The sequence below is a fragment of the Priapulus caudatus genome, unplaced genomic scaffold, assembly GCF_000485595.1.
Source record: "Priapulus caudatus unplaced genomic scaffold, Priapulus_caudatus-5.0.1 Scaffold1012, whole genome shotgun sequence".
NCBI lineage: Eukaryota > Metazoa > Priapulida > Priapulimorpha > Priapulimorphida > Priapulidae > Priapulus > Priapulus caudatus.
Window position 1 is genome coordinate 47,372 of NW_014578073.1, and position 16,539 is coordinate 63,910.

A 16,539-nucleotide genomic window follows, 5' to 3' on the forward strand; every position below is an offset into this window, starting at 1 on the left:
ATATACACCGTTACCCATGGCAACAGTCTGCAGCACCTATTGCCTCACCTGTCCCACATATACAGCGTTACCCATGGCAACAGTCTACAGCATCTATTGTCTCACCTGTCCCACATATACACCGTTACCCATGGCAACAGTCTACAGCATCTATTGCCTCACCTGTCCCACATATACAGGGTTACCCATGGCAACAGTCTACAGCATCTATTATCTGACGAGCCCAACAGATGGCGTTACCTGTGACGTTACGTTGCAGGAGCTGGTAAGGGTAAGGTTGACGTCATCATCCTCGATCCCAAGGGACAGAAGAACACGACGCCGGTGAAGCTAACAGACCAGGGAGACGGAACCTACCTCGCGGAGTACAAGTCCATGCAGGTCGGACTCCACTCCATTAACGTGTTCTTCGCTGGCAAACCCGTGCCGGGAAGTCCGTTCGGAGTTAGCATCGCACCGTGTAAGTGGCTCCCCCAGTCTCCCTCTTCCTCCTGTTCTCTCTTATTTTCCTGTCCTTTATTCACTCCCTCTTCCTTCTCCTGTTCCTTTTTTACCTCTGTCGTGTTTCTCCTCCTCCACCGTGTTCTTCTCCTCCTGTTCCTTCTTTACCTCTCTTCTCCTCATGTTCCTTCTCCTCCTCCTTCTTCTCCTCCGTCACCTCCTCCTTCAGTGTCACCAAGAGGAGGGTTTTGTTACTAGTAAGCAGTAATGCAGGAGGAGGTGACGTTGTGGGACAAGCTACGGTTATCGTATGTGTGTGTGACCGTGTGTACGTGTGTGTGTACGTACGTGTGTGTGACCGTGTGTACGTGTGTGTGACCGTGTGTACGTGTGTGTGTACGTACGTGTGTGTGACCGTGTGTACGTGTGTGTGTACGTACGTGTGTGTGACCGTGTGTACGTGTGTGTGTATGTCCGTGTGTACGTGTGTTTGCACGTACGTGTGTGACGTGTGCTTGTGACACTGTTTACTGTCTATCCACTCACACGTGTGATTATGATCTATATATACATGTGTGGGATATTCATCCTGCAGCTATGCACGTACTTTGTGCATGCTAGCAGCCTACCACACGTGGCCGTGCAGTACCTCTATCTGCCATAGACGGCACGTGTCAAGTCTGTGCTTATCTGTGGGGTAGTCGGCATGCGCATGGTCCGTCTGCGCGTATTTGCCATCGGCGACAGTCTATGTCCGAGTCTTGGCCGAAGTCGGCGTGCGTGCGTCTGTCTGCATGGTTTCTATAGCAACGCTATAATATGCTTTCTCCTGTCGCCTACTGTGCATGATCTCTCACCTTTAGCTATTTTAGCTATATATATATATATATAGCTTTTAGCTGCATGGCTCTGTCTAGCTTCGCTACTATGCATCGTGGGCTTGTCTGTTTGCCCCATGTTGTTCTCTCACTGCTGTCTCTATATCTACGTCATGGGCTGCGTCGCTACTGATGTTCACTTGTTGTTTGAATTTAATCCGCCCGGTTATCTTACATGTGCGCTACTTACCAGCTATTATATTAGTGTCCGTGTTGATCAGGCATGCTCGCTCCCGCTGGGGTGTCGGCTTTACAAAGTGCGAAAAACAAAGATTAACAAGGTCTTAACAAAACTCTAACCCCCTCTATGGAATGGTGATGAATTAATTGATTCGATGTTCGATTAACTGAAAGCGAATGCGATATATATGAAGTTTTGAATAATTAACCAGGTGTTGAGCCGGGGTTTGCTCGACCGCCGAATGCAGGATTATTGCGAGCGATTTCGAAATGTATTTAACAAGAAATATGTGAAATAAGCACGAAAACTTAGACATGTAAATGTCCATGAGCCTCCCCCTCACGGTATTTTACATGAATTGAATCAGTCGTCAGTCATAGATGTATCTGCTGTCACAGAATAATACGATATGACCAGCCTTTCAGTGAGAATCCTGCAAATGCAAGATAACCTGTTTGAGGGGAAAACACCCGCGTTGTTACGACTCTACTTGTCATTCTCTCGCTGTAAGAATCGAGTCATTGCGTGTGCAACGCTCGGTCACGCGTCACACTGAGGGGCAATAATCCCAGCGCTGCGATGTTCGCACCGCCGAGTTATGATGACTCATCAACATTCTTAATCATATTAGCACAGAGTGATTATTAACTCACTAATGAGTAATTGACCGGAGTACTGTGAGCGCGTGCGTGCGTGCATGCGTGCGTGCATGTGTCTGTGCGTGTGCGTGCGTGCGTGCGTGAATATATCAGTAGAAAGGTCACAGTAAATGTCTTCTCTACTGGACACTCACCACATTTCTTCACTCACCGCATGAGTTAATCATTTATTCGTTTGTCCCTCTCAATGGATTTAGTTAGCGATTCGTGCATTTCGTGCATTTTAAACTGAGAATTTCGTTTACTTTCTATCTCAGTTTATTTAAATTAACTTTGTTAAAGTGATGAGCCCCCCATATCACTCGTCAACGTTGTGTGTCTACGGTTTGCGTTTCACCGGTTAATTTCGCCGCGATCGTTAAGCTAATTGCCCGGGGGAAGCTCGCGTCTTCTCTGATGCTCGGGGAATCGCGGCAGTTGCCGCGGCGATGGCCTCGCATCCGCGACCTGGCAAGTGAAGGTCGATGCAAGGTCATGCCGCCGCCGCTGCCAGCTTCTCTCTTCCTCGCAATTCGCAAATTGAGAATTTCTCTCTCGCTGTCTGTTGTCGGTCGTGGCGGCCGCGGGAAAACGGCGCGGCTAAACCAGGCGAATGTTGGATCCCGTCCCTGAATACCGATCCATCCCGGAATATCGATCCATTCCGGGATGCCGATACATTTCGGTACACGACAGGAGATGACATTTCGTCTTGGTTGCAGTCGCACCATTTTCCCCGCTGCGTTCTCTCGTTGAACTTGTTTACTTCTTTCTTTTCACTTTTCAGTGGCATCTTCTGCCTAATAAGCCGACGATGACACCTCCGCCGCAATCCGCCGCTCCCGGGAGAGGCGTCTGCCGTTTGGCGGCCATGTTTGTTTTATCGGCAGCCGAACGTCAGACACCTCCCCCGAGGGGCGGGGCATAGCGAATCGCTTCCGGGGACCGATGGGGATTAGTCTGTGTGGGATGGACGCCGTGAGGTTGGCGTCCGTCTAACTTAGACTGGTTCCATCGTTCTCGTGCGTTGCGATGCGCCACGGCGGGGGTCGTCCGTGTGTGCTGTGGTGGCGGCCTCTGGTGTCTCTTTTTTTCGATATCGCACCTTTGCCGCTGCTTTCTGCGGATCACTATTGCTGTTCAGTCAAATACAGACGCAAAGACGACGACGCTCGATTGTTTCGATTGCGTAGTTGCGCTCTTTGCCGATAGAGGTCTCTGCTGTGCACCTTCTATCTTCTCGGCTCTCTCTCTCTCTCTCTCGCACTTTCCTGCAGTGCGTTTGTCGTTTCCCTCTCGCTCAGTTCTGATTGGTGTTTTTCCTTAATGTCTGTTCACCCACCTGTTGACATCTCCTCATCCCAGTGTTGTTCCTGTGATGTGTTCCCACCTTAGTGTTGTTCCGGTGGTGTGTTCCCATCTCTGTGTTGTTCATGTGACGTGTCCCCAACCCCGCTGATTGCATGTCATCGTTGCTTGTGTAGAGTTCTCACACGCGCCTGTGCGTTAGCGATATCTCGTGATAGGGGGCACCACCAGTGCGCTTCCACGCTCCTAGCCAATCGAAAATTGGTAGGAAGTTCAAGCGCAGCTGATGCCTTCGTCACGCAATATTGAGGGTAAAATTGTAGTGAATTTTGGCGTGATGTCTCGTCCAGTGTGCATGTACGTGGGGACAAACTGTAGGAAGCAATATCCGCACACTAGCTGTCCCCCGTTAACGATGTAGCGTTAACGATGTAGCTGTGTTAGCGACATAGGTATCGATGTATTGATCATAATATTGTTGCTAGGTTTAAAATATTAATCAGCCTAATGGATAGATTTACGAGAGCGTTTAGTTTGAACCAAATTCATGCCTGTGATGCAGTTTTTAACATTTTTTCATATTTAAAATAGAAAAAGATTAGTATAATGTGTATTTATGTGAACATGTAACCAATAGCCAGAATAACTGATGTAGCCGAAATTATATTAAAATATAGATAGACACTCATACTATTTATGACATCTAACTGCTAAGCATGCTCACGCTATGCCTCTCCACAGTGGCATTATGGGAACTGCACGTCTGTCACTCGGTGTCAGATGAAGTAAACGTAGTCAGTTCCCATGATGCATCGTGCGCGAGGTACGCGTGTTGGCGGCGCCACTAGTCCGTGTCATTGTCCGTCCCCGTGAACAACTCCCCGAGCTTTCCTCCGCCAGCAGCTTCGGCCCCTCGTAGATGGCGCCACGAGTTTCTCTGAGCTCTCCCGGTTGCCGGTGCCCCGCAGGTGGCGCCACCGTCAGCGTCTGGCGTCTCAGCTGCGTTTTTGGTTGTTCAGTAAGTGATCCAAAGAAGGTTCGTGCGGTGGGTCGCGGCCTGCAGAAGAAGGGAGTGCGTGTGAAGGACGTGGCGACCTTCACCGTCTACACGACTGGAGCAGGAGAAGGTCCCCTTAACATACGCATCATCGGACCAGGTAAGAGGGGAGGAACGGGAGGAGGGGAGGAGCGGGAGCAGGAGGAGGAGGAGGAGGAGGAGGGGGAGGGCAGTGATAATGGAAGGGTAGCGGTAGTGGTAATTTTGTCGAATTCAGTTGGAAAGCATTTACTCTCTATATGGGTTGTTTAGCATCATGTTATATAGCTTCCTGTTTTATTTTCATGCATCTGAAGCGAGGTCGCGAGGTTTGTATACCATCACGTGCCGTACCTCTTATCGTATCTTATCGTCGGATGCAATAGGCGTGTAATTTGCACTCGGCATTGTTAGATCGGTAGAGGACATTCTCTCTCTCTCGCGCGCATTCAGTCGAGAGTTCCCTCATCTGCTGCCTCTAGGGCAGGAAGTTTTCGCGGCGATTTCCCTGCTTGCATTGCTAGTATAAAGCAAGTAAAGACGTAGAAGGCGTGACGTTGTGAGAATTGGCCCGTAGCGCAAACACGTCTGTGGAACATGTGATCTAGATATGTCTGTGGGAGTGTATATAACTAAGGTTATGCAATTCACGTTAGTTACCCCCTGATTTGCCCCTTTCCACTATGGTGTCTACGAAACCTACGTGTAGATAATATGTGTGTTTATGTTTGTAACTACACCAGTAACAGTCTGTCTGCATTGCGCGTGTATCGAACTTCGCTAACCTCTCTCTCCGCACGTCGGTTCGCGCTGTGCTCACCAGGTGGCAGTGAGGAGCACTGCAGTGTGATAGACAACCTGGATGGCACCTACTCATGCAGCTATCAGCCCCTGTCCGAGGGACGGCTCATTGTACAGATCACGTGGGGAGGACAGGAGATACCGAAGAGCCCATACGAGGTACGAGAGAGGAGAGAGGTGAAGGAGGGGGGGAGAGAGGAGGGAAAAAGAGGTGGAGAGGGGAAAGTGGGAGAGAGCAAGGGTGGGGACAGAAAGATAATTTTTTACCAGTTCGTCTCCAAATTGATACTTCAGTTAGGGTAATTTATATCATCATGTCTACAATACTGATATCATTATTAGTAGGGCTGTAACGATACACATACCTCTCGATTCGATCCGTATCTCGATATTAGCCTCTCGATTTGATTCCTTCGATTTGATTCCCAAAATATTGAAATGTGATCTTATTTTGTATATTTTCATAATTTTGCAATAGAAACCATTTTAACCAACTATTACATTCATGCTTATTCTTAATTTTATATATATAACAAAATCACTTTAAGCAGATAATTAAAATAATAGGTAATAGGTCAAATGACTAGAAATTATGAGAAATTGCCAATGGATACTAATGGTGAATATAGAGACCCACTTATTTAAGCAAACATTACCTTTTAGTAGGTAGAATAAAAAGTCAAAGAATACCATACTTAAGTACGGGACACAGCCTTCCCAAAGAGTGATAAAATTGATTGTGGCTGTAGACATACTGAGAAGTCAATTAAGTACTGATCCTACTGGACAAAGCTTCGCCAAATAAATAATTAAGTGTCAAAGTGACCAGAAACTTAAAATAATATACATTAGAGATTCATAGAATCACAGTCACCTTGCCAAAATGCAATAAGATTGACAAATATAATTAATATTAATAACAAATATGTACGGTGTAGTTCTCAAACTCGGGGAAACTTGAGCCCTGTAAACAACGTGCTAGCGATGTGCTGTACCCGCTGATTAGCTGACTGGCGAGTCGTGACTATTGACCAATCAGAGCACGCGTCTCATACACACTTCAGCCGATGCATACAGTCTAAAATTGGAGCGGGTTGGATCGAATCGAAAATACGGGAAAAAATATCGAGGATCGGATCGAGGGAAGAAAATCGCGATTCGATTTCGGTGGATCGTTACAGCCCTAATTATTAGTCACAATAGTTGTTATAGTTATTTAATTAGTATCACTACATTTTGATTGTATTAAACTATAGATCTATATTTCCATTACCTTGCCCATCTTGCAGATCAACGTTGGAAAGTTCCTGGAATCCCGCGTTGTCGCCTACGGACCCGGACTGGAGGGAGGAATGGTCGGACACTCCGCTAACTTCACCGTGGAAACGAACGGAGAAACCGGCGCCCTTGGTGCGTGTGACGCGGAACCCCGCTGCCCCCGCGCGGGGAAACCGCGAGGATGGTCTTTTATTTCCGCCTGTTATAACTTGCGAATCAGCACGCGAAGGGGGAGGGAGCAGTGTGGGATGCTGCGGGAGGGGGAGGGGCAGTGTGGGATGAGGAGTAGAGAGAGGGTGACCATATGTTGGTTCATTTATATTTCATTAGACAGATATGCAGCTAGGGAGTGATCATGACCCACGAAGCGATTTCACCATCATGAATATTGCCAGATAGCTTTGTTACATCACGCAGACCAGCAGCACATTTTAATTGCATTTGGCACTGGTACTTTACAAATGCTAAATTGATTTATGAATTATAGATGAAATCCAATCGGTATTGTCAACTCTGTGATGGTTGGATTAGGGTGACTGTGATAGACAACCTATGAATCAAAAAATATCCAGGTGAAAATCCTAGCTGTTGTCATTCTACATGCGAACTCTTCACAATTGAATTAAACAAAAATTCGAATACAGGGCAAACACTGAGATCCGTGGAAACCTTCACAAAACACAGAGAAATGAGTTCATAACAGCTGTAGGCTGTAGCTTCATTAGCTGTTACTGATGCTGCATGATGCTTCTACCGCAACCCTCATAACTCACCCGCTATACGTGCGTGTGCGTGCGTGTGTGCGAGCGTGCGTGCGTGCGTGCGTGCGTGCGTGCGTGCGTGCGGGTATGACCATGCATACTACATCCTGTGATCGTGTAAGGGTACTACAGTGCCTCGTTCCTTGCTGCTATTAGAACTAGCTGCTGCTCCGTAGTTGTTAACTCTGCTGTGAATTGTCAGCCGGTCGCACGAATGCTTGCCTCATAGAGGATGGGAGAACATACACAGACATTTCTGCAGAGCATTTTCACTAACAGCTTACTGAGAGAGAGAGAGAGAGGCATGTTCCATGGATGAGAGACAATATATCCACGCGCTAACAGCATGCTGAGAGAGAGAAAGATGCGAACGCTCCATGGCTGAGAGAGAATGCGAGACTGTGTGACAGTCTCAAGTCTCCTGCTTACATAACTCCATCGTAAGGATGAAAGGATGACACCCACTGACATAACACCAGCATGAGGGCGCCACCATCATGGCCTTCCCGCCGACATAACACCAGCATGAGGGCGCCACTGATGCGTGCTCGCGTGACGACCGTGGCGTTGTCTCCTGCATGACACCGACCGTCTGTCTGACCATGTCACCTAACAGCATGAGGAGGAGGAGGTAAGAGAGGGAGGAGGAGGACCGCTTCCCCTGCATCCCTCGCCGCCGCATTCCTGGCCGCTCACCGCGATCCATTTACACACGCAGCTGCCGTCGTGAAGCAGACGAAGACGTTCAAGGTCATCACCACGGAGACGATCACCAAGGAGACGATGACGACGACGTCGATAACGACGACGATCACGACTCCCAAGGGCAAGAAGGTCAGCAAGAAGGTGAAGAGGACACCCGAGGGATTCGTCGTCGAGTTCCTCCCCGAGGAGCTCGGCGAATACGTCGTCGAGATCGCCATCAATGGCGTCACCTTGCCGACGAGTCCACACAAGGTCAAGGTCGAGCGCGCCGGCCCCCAGGAGGCACCGATCGCGGCGCCGCAGAAGGCCGCCCCCGTCGAGGCCGCCCCTGTACCGCAGCCGAAGAAGGTGGCGCCGGTGAAGGGCGCCCCGGGCGGCCCCAAGGGGGCGCCGGCAGCACCAGGGGCGCCGGCGGCACCAGGGGCTCCCGACCCGAGCAAGGTGCGAGCATGGGGACCCGGCTTGGAGCACAGTCCCGTCAACCAGCCGGCGGTGTTCACGATCGACACACGCGGTGCGGGGCCAGGGGGCGTCGGCGTCACCGTAGAGGGTCCGTCGGAGACGCCCATAGCAACGCGTGACAACGGTGACGGCACCTGTAACATCAGCTACGTACCGACGGCCGTCGGCGACTACGCGGTCAACGTGTTGTTCGCTGACCAGCCGATCACCGGCTCACCGTTCCACGCTCACATCACGCCCCTCGACGTCAGCCAGGTCAAGGTCACGGGGTCGGGAGTGCAGCCGGATGGTAGGCCGCCATCTGTTGGCATGCGTGCGCGTCAGGAGAGGGGGAGGGGCGCCATCTGTTGGCATGCGTGCGCGTCAGGAGAGGGGGAGGGGCGCCATCTGTTGGCATGCGTGCGCGCGTCAGGAGAGGGGGAGGGGTGTGTTCCAGCGGCGCAGGGGGTACCTGCGTAGAATGCGCTAGAGTGCAGAGCGAGGTTCACACATTCTGAATCGTACGTTCACAGAATATTCTGTATACACGCGGCGTGTGAGATTGGGTCAATGCTTCAACGTTAACTACCGTATTCGTTAATATTTCGCTTTTATGTTCATTAAATGTTTTTATCATTATTTCTTTCCATTTTCGGCCAGGGTGGTTCGCGTTGCGCCTCGAGAGTGCATGTTTCCTTACACAACACACGTCTGCAAGCTGCATTGCACTACTGTATTGCACTACTGTATTAGTTTTTACACCACTGTATTGCACTACTGCAGTCCACTATTGAAATCTGCTACTGTATTGCAGTAGGATATTGCACTACTGTATTGCAGCAACGTATCACACTACTGTATGGCAGTAAGATATTACACCACTGTATTGCAGTACTGTAGTTAATTGTCGTGTGTCAGCGTAGACTGTCCGCGGTGTTAATGCTGGCTTTCTATGTGCATGCACGCTAGGTGTGTTCCTGGATTCCACTACGGAGTTTGTGGTCAACGCTCAGCCAATCGCTCCCACGGGTCAGGGCAAGGTCAAGGCCACCGTCGTCAGTCCGCAGGGAGTGAAGACAGACGCACCCGTGAAGAACAACAACGACGGAACATACGTCTCGTCCTACACACCCTTCCAACCAGGTGATGTTCATCACAGAACATACGACTGTTCTTACGCCCCCTTTAAGCCTGGTTCATAGCAGAACACTTGTCTCATCATACACACCCTCCATGTTGATTATATTAGTCACTGGTAGAGGGCGCCACTGATCCCCCTCTCGCTCTCTCTCCCGCCGCAGGACCGCACAAGGTTGACGTGACGTATGAGAACGTCCCGGTCCCCGGCAGTCCGTTCAACGTCAACGTTGTCCCCGGCAACGACCCAAACCGCTGCCGTGCGTTTGGTCCCGGACTGCAGAACGGCGTCACCGACGTTCCCGCTCTGTTCACCGTGGAAACGAAGGGTGCAGGCGCAGGAGGCCTGGGTCTGGCCATTGAGGTAACAAGAACAAAAATAGCGACAACAACGACAATGGCGACAACGACGACAATGGCGACAACGACAATAACTATGCCAATAATATTTTTTTTAAATTAGTAAATAAATTATTAACAACAAGATAATACATCATTGGCGTCGTAGTGTTGTCCGTAAGCTGCTGCTGCCGTCAGCCGAATGACGGCCGGAGACGTTGCCATGGTAACGTCGTTTCTGCTGCAGGGTCCGTCGGAAGCCAAGATGACGTGCAAGGACAACAGGGATGGAAGCTGCTCTGTAGAATACCTTCCCACAGAGCCGGGAGACTACGATGTGTCCATCAAGTTTGCTGAACAACACATCCCAGGTGCGTGGGAGGAGGGGGAGGAGGGGTGTGGTGTGGGTCTGTGGGGTTGTAAGGGTTAGGTAGTTGTTCAGGGTTGTGTTAGTCCTTTATTTCCTGACACATGAATAGTAGCTGCAAGGAAACTGAGATCTTCAATCAAATTTCTCTCCGCATTATGGCAATTACAATAAATCTAATCAGCAGTTGATCGAATTCAATCAAACGATTAGACGTTTTCGCCGTCCCCGCGCCCTCTCCCTCGCGTGGTACGGAGGCTGAGAAACTCGCTGCTGCTCATCCCGCATCCTCCGTCGTCGTGGTTACAGGAAGTCCGTTCCACGTGCACGTGACGGACACGGTGGATGCTACGAAGGTTCGTGCGTACGGACCGGGGCTGGAGCCGAGGAATTGCCGTGCCGGAATCCCTGTCTCGTTCAAGGTCGACTCAAGGAACACGGGCAAGGCTCCCCTCAACGTGCAAGTCACGTCCGATAGAGGTGAGCGTCTGGAGGAGGCGGGGGGGAGGTGATGTGTTACGAGGTGATGAGAGATGGTGAGAGTTTGAGGTATTTATCCTTAACCACTTTGCATTATTGTCAGCAATATAAAAATGTAAAATATACAAGAAAAATGTGTTGGTTGTAGTATAAAAAGAATCGTGTATTGTTTAGTTAGGTTCAGTCGAGGCTTCAGCAAGGCTTCAGTGTTCGCGTGATATCGTGTGTCAGCTGGCCAGCGAGTAACGCGGCGCGCGCGTCGTTTCGTTGTTCGCTCAGGACCCGTCCCGCAGCCACAGGTCACCGACTGCGGCGATGGAACCCACGACGTCACCTACATGGTGCCGACGACAGAGGGCGCCACTGTCGATGTCAACCTCAACTACGGCGGACAGAACGTTCCAGGAAGGTCTGTGCTCACTTACAATCTGCATCCGCGCGAATCACATGGTCCTCTAACGTGATCACTGATTATATTGATTAATTAAGTAACTCTAATTAATTAATTAATTAAGGCACCAGTCATAGTTCACTGTGCTATTCCATGTTGGGATAAATATTGCTCACAAACTCATTGCTGACAAAGATGAGTCCAAAAAGGCTAATAAGTATAACACCACTAACCGTGGCATGCTAAGACGTCGTCCCGTGGTTTGCAACGTTGTTGACGTGGCCGTTACCTTTCTCAGTCGTCCTGCTGCACGCGCAGTATCCGTGTCGAATCGTGTATCTGACTGCGTGATCTTCTTCAGGTGTACCTGAGTGAACCCAGCAACCCGGCAGCAGTGAAGGTGCATGGCCCCGGCATCGAGAAGGGAGTGACCACCAACCACCCGACACACTTCACCGTCGACTGCACCAAGGCTGGACCAGGTAGCAACCCCCCTCCCAGCATCTAGCTCATCCCTCGTCCCCATGTCCACCTCCAGCCACGCCCTCCCCCCATCCCCATGGAGGCTGAGTGGTGGTTGCATGTCAGTGTAGAGAGGGGAAGAGCGAAGAATGTATAGAATAATTGATAATAATTTATAGAATAATAAAAAAAGGCTATAGAATGTTCTAGAATAATTTCGTAATCTGCTGAATAGAATGAGGTTTCTAGAGAGAAGGAGCGCAATAATAGGTGACCGGTCCTCTCGCGTCTCGGCATCGCGTCACCGTGGTAACGACCTCGTTTCAGGCGACGTTCAGATCGCGCTGACCAACGACAAGGGTCAGGACGTCCCGATCGACATCCACGACAACAGCAACGGCACCTTCACGATCGCGTACAAGCCGGCCGCCGTGGGTCCGCACACCGTAGCTGTCCTGTTCGCGGGCCAGGAGGTCCCGCACAGCCCCTACAAGGTTCACGTCAACCCAAGCTTCGACGTCAGCAAGATCCACGTCGAGGGACTCGACACACGTAAGTCACGACCGCCAGGGGGCGCCTGCGTGCGGGGGAGGTGCCGCCTGCTAGGGGGCGCTGTATGCTGGGGGAGGTGACATCAGCGGATTTTAAACTGTCGTGGTAGAATTTTCGTAGAGAGAAACAAGCTCGATGTATGTCCTCACGGCGGGTTTTATAATTCGTGTATACTCTATGACACCTGATATCGATCTATCGATCATTGCTATTCGTATTTCTCGCTGCGTATAACGAGGAGAGGTTGAGTCGTTAGCGTTCACGTTGATGACTGTGATTCTGTGTAACTTGTGTGTCGGTGCGTGCATGCTGCGATGTGAGTAGAGCAGCCTACTGCTACTACTGTTGCTGCTCGCTGCTAGTCCTGAGGTGTGTGTGTGTGTATAGGCGTGGCAGCGGGCCTCACGCGTCAGTGTGTCTGTACTGTTACCCTTAACCTCCCGCTAACACCAACATCACACGTGCCGCGCGTCGGTCGCACCGTGGACGCCGTAGCAAGGAGGACATTCGTTAGAATCATTGTCAAATATTTCGAAAATATCGCCATAGTAACTCGACTCACGCCACTCCACCGACAATGTCACCGCACGTGTCACCGATGTGTGATGTTGACGCGCTGGTTGCCGTGGCGACAGAGATTCTTTAGATACTGTCGCCACGGCGACGACAGCGGTAACACGGTGGGCGTGTCTTCTCTTCTTTGACATGCAGCCTTCGGTGAGCATAGACGAACGTGTAGCCATTTATCTACTCTCAAAGGTATGGTAGGGTTGTTCCCTTCTACCAGCTAGCTTCCCACACACAGAGAGAGAGAGTCACACACTCTATATAGGAGGCACTCGCACATACACGTGGCTGCTGCTGTGTGTGCATGCATGTGTGCGTCGTGTGCGCGGCGTACACGTGCGATATATACGTGTGTAGGATTCACAGTGTCATGTCACACGTCTGCTGTAGGTTGTAGGCAGTAGATACTCTTTCTCTTTCTCCCTTTTCTTTCTCTCTCTCTCTCTCTCTCTCTGTCTCTCTCTCTCTCTCTCTCTCTCTTTCTCTCTGTCTCTCTCTCTCTCTCTCTCTCTCTCTCTCTCTCACAAAAAATAGTTCCGCATTACTGTTGCCTCGTGTTTTTTTCTCGCGCAGTTTTTTTATCTTCGGTAATTGATCGTGGTGATTAGTTGACGAATAACGAGCGTCGCTCGATCGTTGTGCGCGGGATGCTGCGACCGCATCCCCCCGGCAACGATGAGAGCGATTCTCAGCATCTCCACGGTAACATTATCTGCTGCACGAGCGAGGGAAGCCATGCTTCGTCTATTTATAGTGAGGCGTCATCACCTCCATCCTACGCTCCTGTCTCCATCCCCGCGGCCCGCGTACAGTAAACACGCTCTCCACCCTACGCTCCTGTCTCCATCCCCGCGGCCCGCGTACAGTAAACACGCTCTCCACCCTACGCTCCTGTCTCCATCCCCGCGGCCCGCATACAGTAAACACGCTCTCCACCCCGCGCTCCTGTCTCCATCCCCGCGGCCCGCATACAGTAAACACGCTCTCCACCCTACGCTCCTGTCTCCATCCCCGCTGACTGTGTTATGTCGTGTATCCGTTACGCTACTGCAACGACGTTTTCCTATAAAGGTCTTCTCAAGTGCAGACCGCACTGCTTGTCTTTAGACTTCAAAGGTCTCTCTCTTCGGTTAGTTATTGGCAGGAAATGGAGTTCTTTTGCCAAGCTTGTCTCAGTTACACTATATGTCTCCTGATTATAGGCTGTGCCATTGAGGGACCATCTCACATACACTATCATTCCCCTGATTATAGACTGCCATTAAGGGACCGTCTCAGATATGTTATAATTCTGCTGCTTGTAGGCTTTGACATTAAGGGACCGTTTCCATAATTCCTTTCTAGGCTTTGACATTGAGGGACCATCTTTATAATTAATTCCTTTCTAGGCTTTGCCATTGAGGGACCGTCCCAGGCTCGCATCGAATGCCACGACAACGGCGACGGCTCGGCTGACGTTAAATACTGGCCGACGGCCCCCGGCGACTACTTTGTTCACGTTCTGTGTAGCGAGCAGGACATTCCTAACAGCCCCTACCATGTCAAGATCTTCCCCAAGGATGACAGCGTGCACCCAGAGAACGTAAGTTGCTCCTGATCGTTTACTCTATGTTCCTTTATCGTTGTTCTTTTATCAGCGAGCTCCTATGTTGTCGGGGGTGTGTGGCACCGTAGGCATGGTACGTTCAGCTATTACTCTCTTTCTCGTCCTATATCTCTATTGCTGTGTGATCTATCTAGGCCCCCAACGGCGAGCCCTGCAAGGCCTCCATCGTGGACAACCAGGACGGCACCTACAAGGTGGACTACCTCGCAGAGGACGTCGGTCGCTACACGATCGACGTGAAGTACGGAGGCAGACCCGTCCCCGGCGGTCCCTTCACCACCGACGTCGTGCCCAGCGGCGACGCCAGCAAGGTCAAGTTCAGAGGTGAGACGGCCGGACGGACGGTCATGCGGGGGACAGGCTCGCGTCAGTGCGAGTTAGTCAAACCTCTCGTCTGACGTGTCGAAACTCGTTCGAGATCGTATCGCGTTCGCTCGCTTCCTCGGTTTTCAATTCCCGTGCGCGGTTGCCGCGGCAACGCTTCACGATTGCTCGTTACTGTTGCAGAGCCGATGCCCAGTGTCGTTGCCGTGGACGAGGAGTACATTGTTACCTTGGATACGGCTAACGCCGGCAACGGTAACATCACGTGTCGCGTGCGCAGCACGAGCGGCAAGGGCGACGTAGACATAGACATCCAAGACAACGGCGACGGAACGATGAGCGTCTTCTACAGGTCAGCGCCCCCTACACTCACATGCAGACAGCGCCCCCTATACTCGCATGCAGACAGCGCCCCCTATACTCGTGTGTGGGCAGCGCCCCCTAGCAGACGGATCACGGGGTCAGAGGTCGTTTGGCGGCTGGGTGTAGCGAGGCGTTGCTGGGGTTTCTGTCGTTATTAAGCAGTGATCTCTCGTTACATTTCAGGCGGTGAGTGTAAAATGCTGATGTGGGTCAATGAGGTTCTACAGTGAGACTGGGATTTGCTGTGATCACTGTTTGACTATGAATGGGTGTTTATTGTTGATATAAGTGTGATTATGAGGCGTTGATAAGTGTGTGTTACTGGTGTTCTTTGCTGCAGACTTAAGGAGCAGGATCAATACAGCATCAACATTAAGTTTGGCGGCCAACCCGTGCCGGAGGGAGATTTCACCGTCACCGTAAGTCTCACTCAAACGCCCACCGGCGCCCCCCGGTGACAAGAAACGCCCACCGGCGCCCCCCCGTGACAAGAAACGCCCGCTTACGCTGCATGTCCCCGGACGACGTTTAGATTATATCTTAATCGCATTGTGAGATTCGCTGTAGGAACATGTTGGTATTTATCACTCGGTCAATAGCAAGGCAGTAGTAGCAGTTACTAATGGCATCAGAGAATGTAAGAGCAGTAACAGCGTAGCAGTGTGAAGCGTGAGCACGCAGCAGCAGGTGCTGCGGCTGTGTACCCTGCATCTAGGAGCCTCTCCTCCCTACTCGCAGGCCAGCCGCGAGGAGGTTGTCACTCAGGAGAAGATCGAGACAGTGCGTCAGACCGCCACTAAGAAGTACAGACAGGTGCAACTGGAGAAGATTCCGATAGCAAATGGCCCCCTCACGGGCAGTGTGACAGGTACGCACGTCGTTAACACACCTGCGCGTGACAGGTACGCGCGTCGTTAACACACCTGCGCGTGACAGGTACGCGCGTCGTTAACACACCTGCGCGTGTCTCATAACTCATAACCATGTTTCTGTCAACAGTCTTGCGAGACAATGTTAACGTTATAAAACAATTTTAAGACTAACTTTATTTCTGTCAACGATCTACGAGACAACGTCAAGTCTGATTTTGGGACATTTGATAGATGGTTTTTCTTACGACGGGCCCCTGGCATGCATGCTCTACGGAGGTACGGACACAGCCAATAACAGAAAGCACGGTAACAGCAGATGACAGAGATGTAGTTACAAGGTGTGTGTGTGATCGTGAGTTGTCTACCTGTTCGCAGGTGAGATAACGACACCATCTGGACAGAAGGACATCCCGCGTCTGCATGACAACAAGGATGGCACCGTGACGGCTATGTACCAGCCGATCGAGGCGGGACTCCACGAGCTAGCCATCCGCTACGACGGATACCCCGTACAGGGTACGTGTTAGAGAGAGAGAGAGAGAGCGAGAGAGAGAGAGAGAGAGAGAGAGAGAGAGAGAGAGAGAGAGAGAGAGAGAGAGAGAGAGAGAGAG

At 50.9% G+C, this 16,539-nt stretch overlaps 1 protein-coding gene across 1 annotated transcript in view; it reads left to right on the forward strand.

The window, feature by feature from the left end:
* Positions 1 to 16,539, forward strand: part of LOC106814951 (filamin-A-like) — a 52,782-nt gene that overhangs the window by 23,840 nt on the left and 12,403 nt on the right. The window contains 18 exon segments of the mRNA XM_014819345.1: positions 263 to 460; positions 4,466 to 4,603; positions 5,306 to 5,442; positions 6,573 to 6,693; positions 7,948 to 8,778; positions 9,438 to 9,611; positions 9,770 to 9,969; positions 10,192 to 10,315; positions 10,621 to 10,791; positions 11,071 to 11,204; positions 11,544 to 11,664; positions 11,972 to 12,196; positions 14,152 to 14,345; positions 14,504 to 14,693; positions 14,877 to 15,045; positions 15,397 to 15,475; positions 15,795 to 15,924; positions 16,304 to 16,444. Of these exon segments, the coding sequence (XP_014674831.1) occupies positions 263 to 460; positions 4,466 to 4,603; positions 5,306 to 5,442; positions 6,573 to 6,693; positions 7,948 to 8,778; positions 9,438 to 9,611; positions 9,770 to 9,969; positions 10,192 to 10,315; positions 10,621 to 10,791; positions 11,071 to 11,204; positions 11,544 to 11,664; positions 11,972 to 12,196; positions 14,152 to 14,345; positions 14,504 to 14,693; positions 14,877 to 15,045; positions 15,397 to 15,475; positions 15,795 to 15,924; positions 16,304 to 16,444 (3,477 nt within the window).